Raw genomic sequence first — 15,372 nt, forward strand, 5'->3', positions numbered from 1 at the left:
ACTGGAACCGTTGTAAACCCGGCATTGCTGATACCACACAAAGGTTTGGAACACAGCACAACTATGGTATTTAACTGGAGACTGCAGTAAAATGACCAGCATCACACATTTATGTCCTGGCCATGCCAGTGTGCACAAGTGTGTTAATGAGCATGGGGGATAATTCTCAGTTTTCCCTCTCAGCCTTTGCCTGTCTCTTCCATTTAGATTGTAAGCAGGTCAGATCAGGAACTGTCTCTTGCAATGTGTTTATACAGTGCGGAGCACAATGCGGTGCTGATCTCGGTTGAGGCTTCTCCGTGCTAAGAGGAACAATAATTCAACATGCTCTCAGTTGCCGTGCAGAGCTAGACTGTATCTAGGATATGTCTGGGGGTGTAATTAGGGCTATGTCTACACAGCAAAAAAAACCCCGTGGCTGGCCTGCTTCATTGCTGGGTTGGCAAAGGCTTCTGGATTGGGGCTGGAGCCTGAGCTCTGGGACCCTCCCACCTCGCAGTGTCTTACACCTGAGGCTGCAGCCTGAGGCCAGATATCGACACAGCAAATGAAAAAGCCCTGCTTCCCAAACCCCACAAGCCGAGCTGGGTGGCTCTTGTCTAGACATACCCCTAGAGTAACTTGGTGGAGGCTGAGCGAGGGAAGGATTCCACGACTGTATTCCATGGAGAAGGTTCGGACAGTGAGATGTGTTAGGCTGTGGAACAGTTGCCCAAAGGAAGAATCCCTTGCCTGGGACCCGTACAATCAGCCCAACTAGAGCACTGGAGATCAGTGTGTAGGGGAGAATCCTGCTCTGGCAGGTCTTTTCCATCTCTCCTGGTTCTGCTGTCTCAGCCTCTGCTGGCTTTTGGAGCAAGGAGGCAGGGGCTGAGGCTGAGTGTGGTACTTTGCTTAAGGCAGCACATGCTATGGGCTTGATGGAGCAGTCCCAGGGGGAGTGGAGGGGGTCCCACGTTCCAGACTACCTGGCAGTGTCCCCAAACACAGGGAATGTCTCCTTCCCTCTAATCCTCACCGGGACAGATGTTGCTGACCCAGGTTACTTTTACTAATGCCTAAGAGGCAATTTTTCATGCCCAAGAGCCTCTCCGCCCTCTCTCCCAGCTTCTGGAATGGGTTCCCTAGAAAGGTGGTGGAATCTCCTTCCTTAGAGGTTTTTAAGGTCAGGCTTGGCAAAGCCCTGGCTGGGGTGATTTAGTTGGGAATTGGCCCTGCTTTGAGCAGGGGGTTGGACTAGATACTCCTGAGGTCCCTTCCAACCCTGATATTCTATGATTCTATGATTCTTTCCCCTTCTCCCACCCCTGGTCACTTTCCTCCCACCCCCATCCCCGAGCAGCAGCAGGCTCCCTCAGCCAGCCGCAAGCCAAAGTAGATTAGTTCCAGATGCTTGCCTTGGAGGAATGACTTTTAAAAAAAACAACCCCCCACTATGCCTGTCCCTCTGTGCATCAAGCCCGGATGCCCCAGGGTGTTTCTCCAGCTTCAGGTCCTCTTGTGCTCTCTCTTCCCCAGCCTCCCTGTACCTGTGTCAGCTCACAGGGTCTGGATCCCTGGGTCCCACTCCCTGTTTCCTGTGTCCTTTGCAGGATAGGTGAGATTCATGCCCCAGCAGTCCTCTCTGATCACCCCTCCTGGAGTCCCGCTACTCCCAGATCTGGAGAGGTTGGGGTGGGGTCTGGGGTGGACCACACAGCCTTGTCTTGGCTGTGCGGGGAACAGATGGGAGTGAGAACAGAAGGGTATCAGGACAGGAGCTACTCTGCAGCTTTCCATAGGGATAGGGAGGGGAAGGAAAGGAGAGGGGAGTCATGTGCTGGAATGGAGGATGGGGGGCTGTGCGGATTTAGAAAGGGAAGGGAGCTCTGTGTGCTGGGATGGTGGATGGGAGCTGTGCGGGGGAGCTGAGTGTGTTGTGTTGAAGGAGGGTAGTTGTGTGTGCTGGGATAATTACGGGAGCTGTGTGCTGGGATGGGGATGTTGCTCACGGGGGGGAAGCTGTGTCCTGGGACGAGGGAGATGCTGGGGAAGGGGAGCTGCGTGCAGGGATGAGGGTGATGATGGGATAGGGAACTTTGATGTACTGGGACGGGGCGGAGCTGTGTTCTGGATGTGGGGAGGGGTGTGTGCGCAGGTTGAGGGTATTCCTGTGGGACAGAAGCTGTGTCCTGGGATGGGGGTGATGCTGGGGTGGGGAGAGCTGTGTCCTGGGATGGGGTGTTGCTGTGGGAGGGGAGCTGTGTCCAGGAATGGGGTGTTGCTGGGGGAGGGGAGCTGTGTGCTGGGATGGGGGAGATGCTGGGTGGGTGAGCTGTGTGCTGGGATGGGGGAGATGCTGGGTGGGTGAGCTGTGTCCTGGAATGGGGTGTTGCTGTGGGAGGGGAGCTGTGTCCTGGATGGGGTGTTGCTGGGGGAGGGGAGCTGTGTGCTGGGATGGGGAGTTGCTGGGGGAGGGGAGCTGTGTCCTGGGATGGGGGACATGCTGGGTGGGGGAGCTGTGTCCTAGGATGAGGGAGATGCTGGGTGGGGATCTGTGTCCTGGGATGGGGTGTTGCTAGGGAAGGGAGCTGTGTGCTGGGATGGGGGTGATGCTGGGGGAGGGGAGCTGTGTCCTGGGATGGGGGAGATGCGGGGGGAGGCTGTGTCCTGGAATGGGATGTTGCTGGGGCAGGGGAGCTGTGTCCTGGGATGGGGTGTTGCTGTGGGAGGGGAGATGTGTCCTGGATGGGATGTTGCTGTGGGAGGGGAGCTGTGTCCTGGGATGGGGTGTTGCTGTGGGAGGGGAGCTGTGTGCTGGGATGGGGTGTTGCTGTGGGAGGGGAGCTGTGTGCTGGGATGGGGTGTTGCTGGGGGAGGGGAGCTGTGTGCTGGGATGGGGTGTTGCTGGGGGAAGGAAGCTGTGTCCTGGGATGGGGTGTTGCTAGGGAGGGGAGCTGTGTGCTGGGATGGGATGTTGCTGGGGGGGGAGCTGTGTCTTGGGATGGGGTGTTGCTGGGGGAGGGGAGATGTATGCTGGGATGGGGGTGTTGCTGGGGGAGGGGAGCTGTGTCCTGGGATGGGGGAGATGTTGGGGGAGGGGAGCTGTGTCCTAGGATGGGGTGTTGCTGGAGGAAGGGAGCTGTGTCCTAGGATGGGGTGATGCTGGGGGCGGGGAGCTGTGTCCTGGGATGGGGTGATGCTGGGAGAGGGGAGCTGTGTCCTGGGATGGGGTGATGCTGGGAGAGGGGAGCTGTGTGCTGGAATGGGTTGTTGCTGGGGGAGGGGAGCTTTGTCCTGGGATGGGGGAGATGCTGAGGGGAAACTGTGTCCTGGGATGGGGGAGATGCTGCGGGGGGGGAGCTGTGTCCTGGGACGGGGGAGATGCTGGGGGCGGGGAACTGTGTCCTGGGATGGGAGTGATGCTGGGAGAGGGGAGCTTTGTCCTGGGATGGGGGAGATGCTGAGGGGGAACTGTGTCCTGGGATGGGGGAGATGCTGCGGGGGGGAGCTGTGTCCTGGGATGGGGGAGATGCTGGGGGGGAGCTGTGTGCTGGGATGGGGTGATGCTGGGGATGGGGAGCTTTGTCCTGGGATAGGGGAGATGCTGAGGGGGGGAGCTGTGTCCTGGGACGGGGGAGATGCTGGGGGCGGGGAGCTGTGTCCTGGGATGGGGGTGATGCTGGGAGAGGGGAGCTGTGTACTGGGATGGGGTGATGCTGGGGGAGGGGAGCTGTGTGCTGGGATGGGGTGTTGCTGGGGGAGGTGAGCTGTGTGCTGGGATGGGGTGATGCTGGGGGAAGGCAGCTGTGTGCTGGGATGGGGTGATGCTGGGGGAGGGGAGCTGTGTGCTGGGATGGGGTGATGCTGGGGGAGGGGAGCTGTGTGCTGGGATGGGGTGTTGCTGGGAGAGGGGAGCTGTGTGCTGGGATGGGGTGATGCTGGGGGAGGGGAGCTTTGTCCTGTGGTGGGGGTATTGCTGGGGGAGGGGAGCTGTGTGCTGGGATGGGATGATGCTGGGGGAGGGGAGTTGTGTGCTGGGATGGGGTGTTGCTGGGGGAGGGGAGCTGTGTGCTGGGATGGGGTGATGCTGGGGGAGGGGAGTTGTGTGCTGGGATGGGGTGATGCTGGGGAGCTGTGTGCTGGGATGGGGTGTTGCTGGGAGAGGGGAGCTGTGTGCTGGGATGGGGTGATGCTGGGGGAGGGGAGCTTTGTCCTGTGGTGGGCGTATTGCTGGGGGAGGGGAGCTGTGTTCTGGGATGGGGAGGGCAGCTGTGCACGGGAATGGGAGTCCAGCTTGTGGGGGGTGGTGATGCTCCCAGCATGTGGGGAGGAGGAGGGGGTCAGTGCTCTGGTTCTTTCTTTTGCATTTTATTGGTGATGTTTTTCTTTTTGCTGCCTCCTCTCACTCTGTCTCTCCCTCTCTCTCTCTCGCCTCTCTGCACTTTGCCACCCCCTCCCTTAACAGATCCTCCTCCTCCTCCTCCTCCCAGCTTGGTGCCTGGTCCTGGCGCGGCTGCCGAACAGTCCCAGTCGATTCCTTCCGAACTAAATGCCTCTGTGAGAGACTCTCTACCTTCGCCATCTTAGCCCAGCTCAGCTCAGACATGGTAAGTCCTGCCAATAACATACAATGAAGAAAGAATGAAAGAATGCCAAGAAAGAAAGGAGAGGGGGGGAAAAATCCCAGCCCAGAATGGCACAGCATCCAGCGTGTGACATTTAAATGACAATCAATCGCCAATACCAGCCTGGCTGTTGGGAGGCGGAGGGACCAGGATGCTGCTGGAGGGGTGTGTGTGTGTGTGTGTGTGTGTGTGTGTGTGTGTATGTGTGTGTGTGTGTGTGTAGAGAGAGAGACAAGGTGGAGGAGGTAATATCTTTTATTGGACCAACTTCTGTTGGCGAGAGAGACAAGCTTTCAAACATGTGTGCGTGTAGACATTGCAATATAGAAAGACGAGAACGCGGCAAAGCGGCTCAGATGTGCCGCTGACAGGCTGTGACCTAAAAACAAACCCAACTGAGGAAGCCTGCTGCATTGAAGTGCCACCGATTCCTTAGATCAGGGTGTTCGGGGGCAGTGAGCCCTTGGGAGACAGAGAGCAGATCCTACCCCTTGTCTCCCCAAATTTCCCTCCTGACACCCTCCCTCCCCCTTAGGGTGACCAGATGTCTCGATTTTATAGGGACAGTCCTGATATTCAGGGCATTGTCTTATGCAGGCACCTATTACCCCCCACTCCGTCCCGATTTTTCACACTTGCTATTGGGTCACCCTACTCCCCCTTCCTCAATTGCAGTGTGAGCTGGAGCCTGCACGGTGGAATTCATTTGGGTTGCTGTGGCTGCTGCAGTGATCGTATTGTTGGTTTCAGGGGCCTCCCCCCGCCCCCACCCCGCTCTCTTCCTGCACGGTGGATTTGGATAGGAATGTTGGTGGAACCAGGGAGGGGACTCGCACAGGCTGGCATCTGCACTGTTGTCAGTGCCCGCACTTAATCTTTGCACGTTCTCCACCCCTTCCTTTTCCCCTTTCAACCTTGGTGCGATCTCTGGGTGCTGATCATCTCTGATTGGTAGATCCTGAAAGGGTTTGTACTGCTTTGCTGACTTGGTTGTTGTTTGAAGGGGATGGGGAATAGGGTGAGGGCTGGAGGAGTGTGTGTGTGTGTGTGTACGTGAAGTTTCTGCTTCTTTATTTAAAGGGAAGCAAACACTGGGTCTCAATGAGAGTGTTTGAAAAAGTAACAGATGCCGAGAGCCGATCCCAGCTCCGGAGCGGAGTCCTGCCTGGTCTGCGGGAATGTGGAGCGCATGCAAAGTCGCAGCTGGGGCGTTGCTCCCAGGGGTTCATAGAATCATCCCAATGTCTTTAGTTTGGGTTGATTAAAAAAAAAAATTCAGCCATTTCTGCGCAGATCCCAGGCGCACATTGATTCGCAGCTGAACACCGTGCCTCATGTGACACTTCCATCTGCTCGGGCACTAGGAGTTACTAGGCCCTTCCAGTTATTTACTAATTACACCTCGCTCAGTAAATGCCGGTTTAATTTAGGAAAAGGGAGGGGAAAGGAAGAAGGGGTGAGGGAAGCACATTTTCCAAGTTGAAAGTTTGGTTTATTATTAGAAACAATAATATATTTGGTCCACTAGTTACCATGGAAACAACATCTGCACTGAAGTGGCTTTAAAGACACAGTGTTGGCTGTGTTTGCTTAGGCCCAGGCAGGTCCAGCTGCTAACGCACTTTACCAGGGCGGTGACTGACTTGTAGAGTAGTCCCCGATGTCCCTTTCGGTCTTGCCAGAAAGCAGCGATTTAAAGGGATTGTAGCTCCAACTTGGGGTGGGGTAATTAGATATCCTGGCAAGGCCTGTAAATGGCCAGAAGGAAATGGTAACTTTGGCACGAGCCACCCTAGCTTCCCACCCTTTGTTGCATGGGCAGTGACTGCCCTGCTCCCAGCCATGTAGACTTGATCAGAGTGAGACAGGGGCTGTGTGAAGGCGACTGGCCTGGCCAATGTTTTATACAAGTCATTCCCAACTTCCCTGGGGCGGCTGGGCTTGTGCGCCAGGCTGAGCTCAGCTGTGCTAGCCAGTGCCCATCGCCTGCCACTCAATGGAGTGCTGTTCAGTATGTGTTATGCCACCTTCCTCCCTGGGCCTGATCTGCAGAGGATACAAGTCTTTTAGCTTGAGCAGCGGAGGCTCAGGCTCCCAGCTCAGGAAGGCCCAGGTTCAAACCTTAGTGATGACCATGATGGTGGTTGGTGTATGTACCCTCCCTTGAAACGGGGCCTAAAGTGATGTCACACTTTACTCCTGCCATGATCCATGCCCAAGCCCCGCTGCAGGGCAGGAAGCAGGGATGCACCAGGGCCCAGTATGGAGACTCACTGAGTGGCAGCCGCCAGCCCCCACTGATACTGGGGCATGGGCTGGTGATGAAGAACCACTGCAGATTTGCTTCCGAAGATGAAGTGGGAAAGGAGTAGTGAGCCTGAGTAAAAAGGAGGTGCCTATTAGCAAGACTAGGGTCATGTCTTGTTCTGATTTAACTAAATTGGTAGAAAAACTGCTGCAGCTCTTGAACGTGGAGGCAGTTCTTCTGGTTTCAGAGTGTTTATAGTGAAAGCTGTGCTGCGCTGGTATAAACACCTCTATGCCAGTATAACTCCAGCTATGCTAGACTCTAAATCTGAAGCTTGTAGCAAAGGTGACTCTGTTAAGCTTAAAACTGTAGCCACCAGAGCTGAACCCACGGTGGTGTAATACCACGTGGCAAAATTCATTTTAAATAAAATAAAGGCTACAGGATTTAGTTAAAATGGTGGAGATCAGCCCCAAGGCTTGTCTGTATTTGCATTGTATTCACTTAATATATTTTGTCTCTGCTGGACCTCCAGGCAAGGACCTTTAGGCCCAAAGTAACCACCATACTCTCCCCATCACTCAGAGTTAGTGTTGTGTCTGTGTCTATGGCTATGCCACGCTGGGCTGCCTCTCAGACGTGCTCACTATGTAGGGAGACCCTGCTATAGTGCTTGTATGGGAGACCGAAAGGAACAGGTGATGGACTGTTCCCTCATGTGTCACTGAAGCAAAGCCCAGAGATGGGGCTAGGTGATGCTATGGAGCTGGAGATGCTTGTCTTTCAGAATCTTGTAAAGCCCCCAGCTCGTCCTGTGGCCAGCCTTACTGTGCTGGCCTAATCCCATCTGGGGTAACCCTATTTAACTGCTCTCTGCTTCATTCCCCCCTCTGCGAAATGTGGATGATATGCATTCATTTGTGGCAGGTAAGCACCCTGAGTACGACAATCCTATATAAGGAGTTAAGTGGTATTTCCCCTGTAGCATGAGGAAGCTACACCTTTTAAGCCAGCAGCCTCCATTGATGCGCCAAACTATTGATGCGCCAAGGAAGTATTGGAATTCAAATTCAGTTCAGACAAGCCCCCCAACATTCAGCAGTTTATGCAAACCTCCTGAATTTGCAAATCTGGGGTCTGACCCTGTGATTCTAAGTAGAGGGGGCTCTGAGCCTCTCAGGATTTCTGAAATTAAGTCTTTGGGCTGGAAATCTCATGAGATTTCCTGGTAAGAGATCCTGCTTCTGGGATTGCACTGCCCCTGCTGCTGGAGCCAGAACCTGGATATGGAGAGGCAAAAATAAGATGAGGGAGGGCGCAGATGGCTGAACTTTTTCTTGTCTCAGAAGGGTTTTGTGTTGAGGTTCAGCTTGGTTTTGGTGTGCGTTTTAAATGAGGTTTCTGCAGTTTCTTATCGAGGCTGGTTTGCCCATCCCTGCTCCACAACAGCCGCAGCTGCAGTGTCCAATCCAGCCTGTCTTTCCCCTGAGTAAGGAGCAGTGCACTGCTGCAGGCTGGGTTTCTGAGTTACAGTCTGTGGTTTCCTCCTGCTGGGCGGGGCATGTACCCTGCACCACGTCTGTTCCTGGTGCAGAGTACTTCCCCTAGCACTCTGGCATGGCCATACTAGCCAGCATGTGGTAGAGGTGGAGCCTGGGTCCCCCTCCTCCCCAGCTGTAGGAGTGGTGAAACATAACTTTAGGGTAGCTCCTGTCCCGAGAATCTGGGTAGCAGCAACGAGGGGGCATCTTAATGGATCAACATTGTATTTCCCTTCCGTCCCGTTGATAGGGGACTGAATTCTAATATTATGGGGTCTTTCTGTATTGGATCCCCAGATCTAATCTAAGTGATAAGGGGAAGCTTCTTGGGCTTATTTCTCTATTACATGTTAATTTTGTAGCTGTTTAGATGTAGGTCGTCCGCATGATTAGTCCTTCTGTGCAGTCCTTTTAGCACTTTGAGGACGTGGTTGGAAGGAGCATAGGGTTATTTTGTGGTCTCAGCCTTTGTGGAATGTGCTTGCCTATTGTTTCAGCAGTTCTTTTACTTACCCGGAAGCAGGCAATCTGAAATGTATTTATCATTTTTAATGGCCAACTTTCTCTTAGATACTTTTGAAATAGAAACTGGATTGATTCTGGTTTTCAACAGAGCTTTATAGGCCGCTGACATCCCTAAAGCACTGCAGAGAGGAGTAAGTTACAGTGGATTCTAATGGAGCGATGCCAACAGCAGCTGAAGGCCTGGGTCTCTGATAGCATAGGGACTGGAGCTGCACAAACCTGAGATGTGGGATTAATTACAGATGTGGGTCTTGGCAGACTTTTGGAAGCTTGTGAGTTGTTCTGTGACACTGGGTTGAATTTGGGTACAACTGAGGGTGAATCTGGGATTATCCTGGTCTGAGTTTGACATGAGCCTAGCCTGAATTTGCAGAGAAGCTGGGTTGCATTTGGGGAGAATGTCGGATAAGCATGAGCTGAGTGTGGAGAGAACCTAGACTGAATTCCAGGTGCCAAGGATGGATGTTGTTGTGCCCAGAGGCAGCAATCCGGTCTTGACACCCCTTTGTGATAGGTGCGATTCATGCATTTAACTAAAGAACAGTCCCTGAGACAGAGTGCTTACAATCTAAGTGTATGACGAGAGACAACAGGTGAATTCAGCAAGCGGACAAAGGGAGCCAATGTAGCAGCAAACGGGTTATGAACAGTGTAATAAACAGTCATCCCAGCTCCATAACTGTTGGGGGGCAGTGTATCCTAATGGTTAGCACATCAGACAGGGATACAAGAGACCTGGTTCTTTTTCTTGCCTTGCTACTGACCTGGGGCAAGTCATTTCCCCTCTCTGTGCCTCAGTTTACTTTGAGATCTACCAAGAAAAGCACTATAAAAGCATGGGGTTATTGTTTGTGGTCTGGTGGATTGCTTGGTAGTTGTTCCTGGCTTTGACTCAAAACCTGGCCAAGTTTTCCTGAGCGTCTGTTTTGGCATTATAGTTTCAGTTAAATCCTAAACTCACAGTGTGAAACTCGGGGCAGGCAGAAGGGGAAAGGGAGGGATGAAAGGGGAATGTGAACTGCTGCACAGCATCTCCCCTGCTCTACTGCCAAGCTATCCCCTGTGAGTTCCTCCCAGTGCTGTCTGTGACTCCTTTGCAGACAGATGCTGTGTCACCCCATCACTCTTCATCTGACGGAAAGGAGTTTTGCGGGATTCATCGTTTCAGCATGAGCAATACTGAGCCAAATTCACTCTGCAATGTAAGTGGGGATGACCCCATTGAAGCCAGCAGCCTGATGCCCACTCACACCCAGGGTTGGATGGGCCGGTTGTCTATCACCTGTTTCATGCAGTGTTTCTGGTGTAATTAAGGTGGATTGCTATATCTCAGGGGCTCTCAACTAGGAGTCGGGACCCCTCAAGGGGTCACGAGGTTATTACATGGGGGGTTGTGAGCTGTCAGCCTCCAGTCCAAACCCTGCTCTGCCTCCAGTATTTATAATGGTGTTAAATATCTAACAAAGTTTTCTTAATTTATAAGGGGGGGTCGCACTGAGAGGCTTGCTATGTGAAAGAGGTCACCAGTAAAAAAGTTTGAGAGTCATTGCTGTATCTCCAGATGTTAGGGAGGGACCACGCTCCATTGGAGTTTGAATGGGGGGGGGTGGGCTTATCACCAGGAAGGGACACTCAGCTAGCAAATGGAGCAGCTGCCATGTGCCCGGTTATAAGTCACCGCATGGGAGCCTTGTCTACTGAGAGGGGGGGATTCTGATAAGGACACCACCCTCCCCTACCTTGCCCATTAATTCCCACCTGGAAAGCAACCATCAGAGATGGGTAGTAGATGTGGCTCTGTTCCCGGCAGGGGGGCAGAAATGCACTGAAAGCTGCAAGAGGGGTGAGCAGAGTCACTCTGAGATGCTCCAGCCCTCCCTGAGAGCCTTCTGAAGCCCCTCAGCATGATCACTGGGCAGTTGGTACCCTGTAGGCATGGAGGTTATATGAGCGTGGGGGAGATTGGTGCTGGGAAGTAGCCATTCTGTGTGGCATTTCCACCTTAGCTGGTTGTGGACGTTAGTACTGCTAGAGCAACGTTAGCTCCGCTCCAAACCTATGGCTGCCTGGGAAGGAAGTGGGTATGGCGCAGGCATAGGCACTAGCCTGGCTATGAAGATAGCCATGTTACCAGTGGGTTACAGAGCAGTGAAGGAGGCGTAGACCCTGTGGGATTGAAATTTGCTTTTCTCTGGGATCTTTGTGCTAGAAGGCCATGGCACAGAAACTAGACTATCTACCTATCTACCTATCTATCTATTTATCTATCTATCTATATATATATCCAATACAGCACCCATATCTGTGGTATCTGAGTTCCAGGAAGAGCTTATATCAAGGTACTCAGCTAAGCTTTCTGAGTCCTCTTTTCCCCTTTGTAATGGTATGGGTTGGCCCTGAATTAGCAGTATTTTGGCCAGGAGAATAAATCATTTCCCCCCACACCCTCAGATATCTGCTCACTTAAAACAAAATGAATTAGTTTCAGCCATGCTTGTGCCCTTTAAATACTTTTGCTTTCCATGAATAGCCTGGTGGATGAGTTTATTGGCAGAAATGACAAATTTTGAGCAGAATTGGGGAATATGAATAGAAAGCAAATGGAAAGCAGATTTCAAACATGCATATTTGAGCCTGCAAACTGATGCTAACAGTTATGCTCAACCAATCAGGGAGCAGAAATGATATCACGTGTGTTACCTGCCCAATCAAAAGTAGCTGACGGGGTTAACATTTTTGATGTGTGTTGAATACTCATAGTTAGCTACATGCGGCCAGTCTGTGAGCCAGGAACAAACTGGCAAATGACGAATAAGTTAATAAAAAGCAAAAAGAGGCTGCTCAGTATTTATTAGAGATTACGCTCCCTGCTCTGCTAAGTGAGTTAGCAGGGTCAGCTCTGCTTGTGTAACAGGCCGTAAAGGGAAGACCTTAAAGAGAAGAAATATTAAAGATCCAATGACTGGAAGATGAAACTAGATTTCTTCAGACTGGAAATAAAGTGAATTTTTTTTACGGAGAGCTAATTAACCATTGAAACATCTTTCCAAGGCTCATGGTGGATTCTCCATCCCTAGCAATTTCTAAATCAAGATTGGATGTTTTTTTCCTACAATAACTGCTCTAGTTCAAATGGCAGTTGTTCCAGGGAAGTTTTGTGGCCTGTGTTATACAGGAGGTCAAGTTAGATGATCACAGTGGTCCCTTGTGACCTTGGAATCGATGAATCTGTAAACCATTGAGGCTGATTCTGAGCTGATGTACACTCCCTGTACACCATTAACTGTGGTGGTGTTTACCCCTGCGTTAGTGAGTGAGACTCCAGACCAGGGCCTTGTGGTTTGAATGGTACGTGGAGGTAAATGTTCCCTGGGTAAAGGGAGTGGTTTAGCAACGTGACTCCCTGCTAATGCACCGTATTGGCAGATTTCTGTGTATCGTACTGAGGACATGTGAGAGGACAATGACAGGTTTGATCATATGGGCACCTCAGAGGGCTAGTAGATGAAGATGTCACTGTCATCATAACGGTACAAAGCACCTGTGAGACTTAGCAGATCAGATCTGTTCTGTGGCTGAAGATTGCAGGGCAAGTGTCAGCCAGTGAGGGAGGTGATGTCTCACAGGACTGGTGATGGGATACAGAGTTGTTCTAAGTCACCAGTTCAAATCCAGTTCAGGTCAGAAATCACCAAAAGCCATTACTAGCCACAGCTCTTCACTGAAATTCATGGTCTCTGCCTGGTTCCTAGTAGAGAAGAATCATCGTAGTGACTGGCGCTAATTAGCACCCTTTGTTGAAGGACCATCGGTGGGGCCATGGAGGTCTTGCCAATGAAGGTCCTGCCAGGTTAGGTTGAGTGTCATTTCCATTGTGGCTTGTGCCACCTGTGTACAAGTGAATAAAGTGAACAGGGTTGGTGCTTTGTATGAACTCAGAATTGTCCTCCCATAAGGCACAAGGAACCTCTCCCACCTTGCTCGTCTACACACTGAGCAGGCCCAAGGTCTGGAAGTAGGTGGTGTCAACAGAAATGGTTCAATATCCTAAAATTACTGCCACATTGGCTCCTGGCTGGCATCCTCCTAGAGAAGCCAAGGCTTGAACGAGTCATGGATGCTGAGCTCCCCGCAGACTGGTCTCTTGGCAAGGTCAGGTCTCGCTCCCAGTGGGGTGAGTGGGGGGAAGCTTGTCCGGCCCATTCTGTGGGGAGAGGCCTCCCCTCCCAAGGGCTGTCAATCTGGTGTCTTTCACCAACGTGACATATAAAGAGAAAAACAAACAGCATGTTGTTTTGGAATTATTTGGTGGAGTGCTGTCGGCTGGCGTCCACCCAGGACGCTGCTCAGATCAGGATAAACACAATCTGGATTTCCTTTCCCTTTCCCAGTCTGCCACGGCCTCATTTTGTAACTGGATGGCAGTTGCATGACTGCTTCCAGCAGGGCCCAATCCTGCCAGGTACTGGGTACTCCTGCCGTGAAGTTGATAGGAGTTGAAGGTGCAAGATCAGGCCTGTGGGGGCTAATATAAGCATAGGATCAGCAGGATTTGCTTTTCTTGATTATCAGCTGGACAGTGCAGAGAGGAGACATGGCTGGGCTGTAATTAATAGAAATGGGATCCTTTATTAAGGCTGCTGGTCTCAGATAGGCCCTGTGACCTTCTCCTCTCTCAGAACAGATGCTTCCTAAGTCCTGCCTGGACTCAGCAGTCATGGAAGAGACTGGAGACTGCACTGATGGATTGTCCTGATCATTATCAGCTTTCCTCTGAGGGAGTAGCTGAGGCTTCAGAATTACTCCCGCCTTCCCCTTTGGAATTTAGACAATGTTGGAAGGGAGGGGCTGGCAGGGAGCTACTCTCCTGTTTCAGGCAGGGTGCCAAGATTCAGAAGATAGCTGGGCCCCTCACCTCTCCTCCAGGCCACCTGAGTGCCATCCACACTTTAATGTTGTGCAAGGGTGGAGCAGATAATATGACCTCTTTGTCCTAAGCAGGGCCCTGTGAAAAATTGTGGTTTCAGAGACTGCTTGGAACTTGCGAGATTAGCCCAATCTCGTGATTTTTCCAACAGCAGAAGTAGGTCTTCCCTCATGCTACTCTCATGCACGGTGTGATGTTGGCAGCATGATACCAGAGCAGCAGTTTGTGGGGGAGATGACTCGGTGGCCGGTTATATGCAAGGCAGAGTCGCCACTGCTATCACCTCTTGAAACACAAGCAGTCACGGCCTCAGCGGGCAGGCAGGAGCAGGCATCCGCAGGTGTCGGTCTCACGCTTGGTGCGGCTCGGGGGTGAAGTCCAACATTTTCAGATTTGATTGCCTGAAGTTGGACCATTCAAAAGTGGCCATTGAAAAGGCTGGCTTAAATGACTTAGCCAAGCAGGTGAGTGGAAGAGCAGCCAGGTATAGAGCCCAGGATTTCTCACCAACACTCACTTATCCTAACCCAGTGGGTCTCAAACTTTTGTACTCGTGCCCCCTTTCACACAACAAATCTCTGAGTGCGACCTCCCCCTTTATAAATTAAAAACACTTTTTTTATATTTAGCACTATTATAAGTGCTGGAGATGAAACGGGATTTGGGGTGGAGGCTGACAGTTCGTGACCCCCCATGTAATAACCTCGCAACCCCCTGAGGGGTCCTGACCCCCAGTTTGAGAACCACTGTTCTAACCTCTAGACCATTTAGCTGGATGGTGAGAAAACAGTCCTAAGAGTCTGTATAGGTCCCGTCCTGCTCCTTTCCAAGTCAGGGCTGTTAGGAGCAAGTTCAAGCCTTAAGAATGTAGAATAATCTTCAAAAGGAAGTAGTGGACACCTCATCCCTTTGGTAATTTGTGAGTAAAGTCAACTAAGCTCTGGAGAATATGCCTAAGACAACATCTTGCCTTGGCTAGGGAGAGAGACTAGGTGAGTGAATCAGTCTTTTCGTCCCATCATTTCTGTGGTTCTCTGTTAGACTGAAGGAAGCTCTCCTGACGCTGCTTGTTAATAATCCACTGTGTGATCACTCGTCAGCATTGAGAGCACTGTCAGAGCTGTTTATTAAACACAAATTGCCATGCGGTATCTGGGGAGCGAGCTCGATACAGAGTGAAGAATTAGCAATTGTTAATAAATAGTAGCACATTAAGATGTCTCTCTGGGTGATATTTACTTGCTATAATTATGTGGAATTGCCTGTTAGACTGGCCAAATTGTATAAAAGGGGCCCTAAATTCCAAGAATACGTTTCCAATAAGCTCTTTATCAGTTTTTAAATAAGATGCTTGTTACCACGTGAAGGAAACCAAAGGATGTAATGGGTCTTTGAATCTGTCTGGCTGAAGGGATATAAGTGGAGCTGAGGAAGGCCTTGGTCTGATGAAGGGAGGAGAGAGAGAGAGAGAGAGGTGAGGAAGAAATGAAGAACTTAACTTACCGCTTCTCATGCGGAGATCCC

At 51.6% G+C, this 15,372-nt stretch overlaps 1 protein-coding gene across 2 annotated transcripts in view; it reads left to right on the plus strand.

Moving 5' to 3' along the window:
- Nucleotides 1-15,372, plus strand: part of ADGRB1 (adhesion G protein-coupled receptor B1) — a 383,634-nt gene that overhangs the window by 274,007 nt on the left and 94,255 nt on the right. For both annotated transcript variants that reach the window (XM_050940709.1, XM_050940708.1), the window contains one exon: nt 4,448-4,589. In XM_050940709.1, the coding sequence (XP_050796666.1) occupies nt 4,448-4,589 (142 nt within the window). The remainder of the gene's footprint in view (nt 1-4,447; nt 4,590-15,372) is intronic.

The sequence above is a fragment of the Gopherus flavomarginatus genome, chromosome 2 (genome assembly GCF_025201925.1).
Source record: "Gopherus flavomarginatus isolate rGopFla2 chromosome 2, rGopFla2.mat.asm, whole genome shotgun sequence".
In the NCBI taxonomy this organism is placed as follows: Eukaryota; Metazoa; Chordata; order Testudines; family Testudinidae; genus Gopherus; species Gopherus flavomarginatus.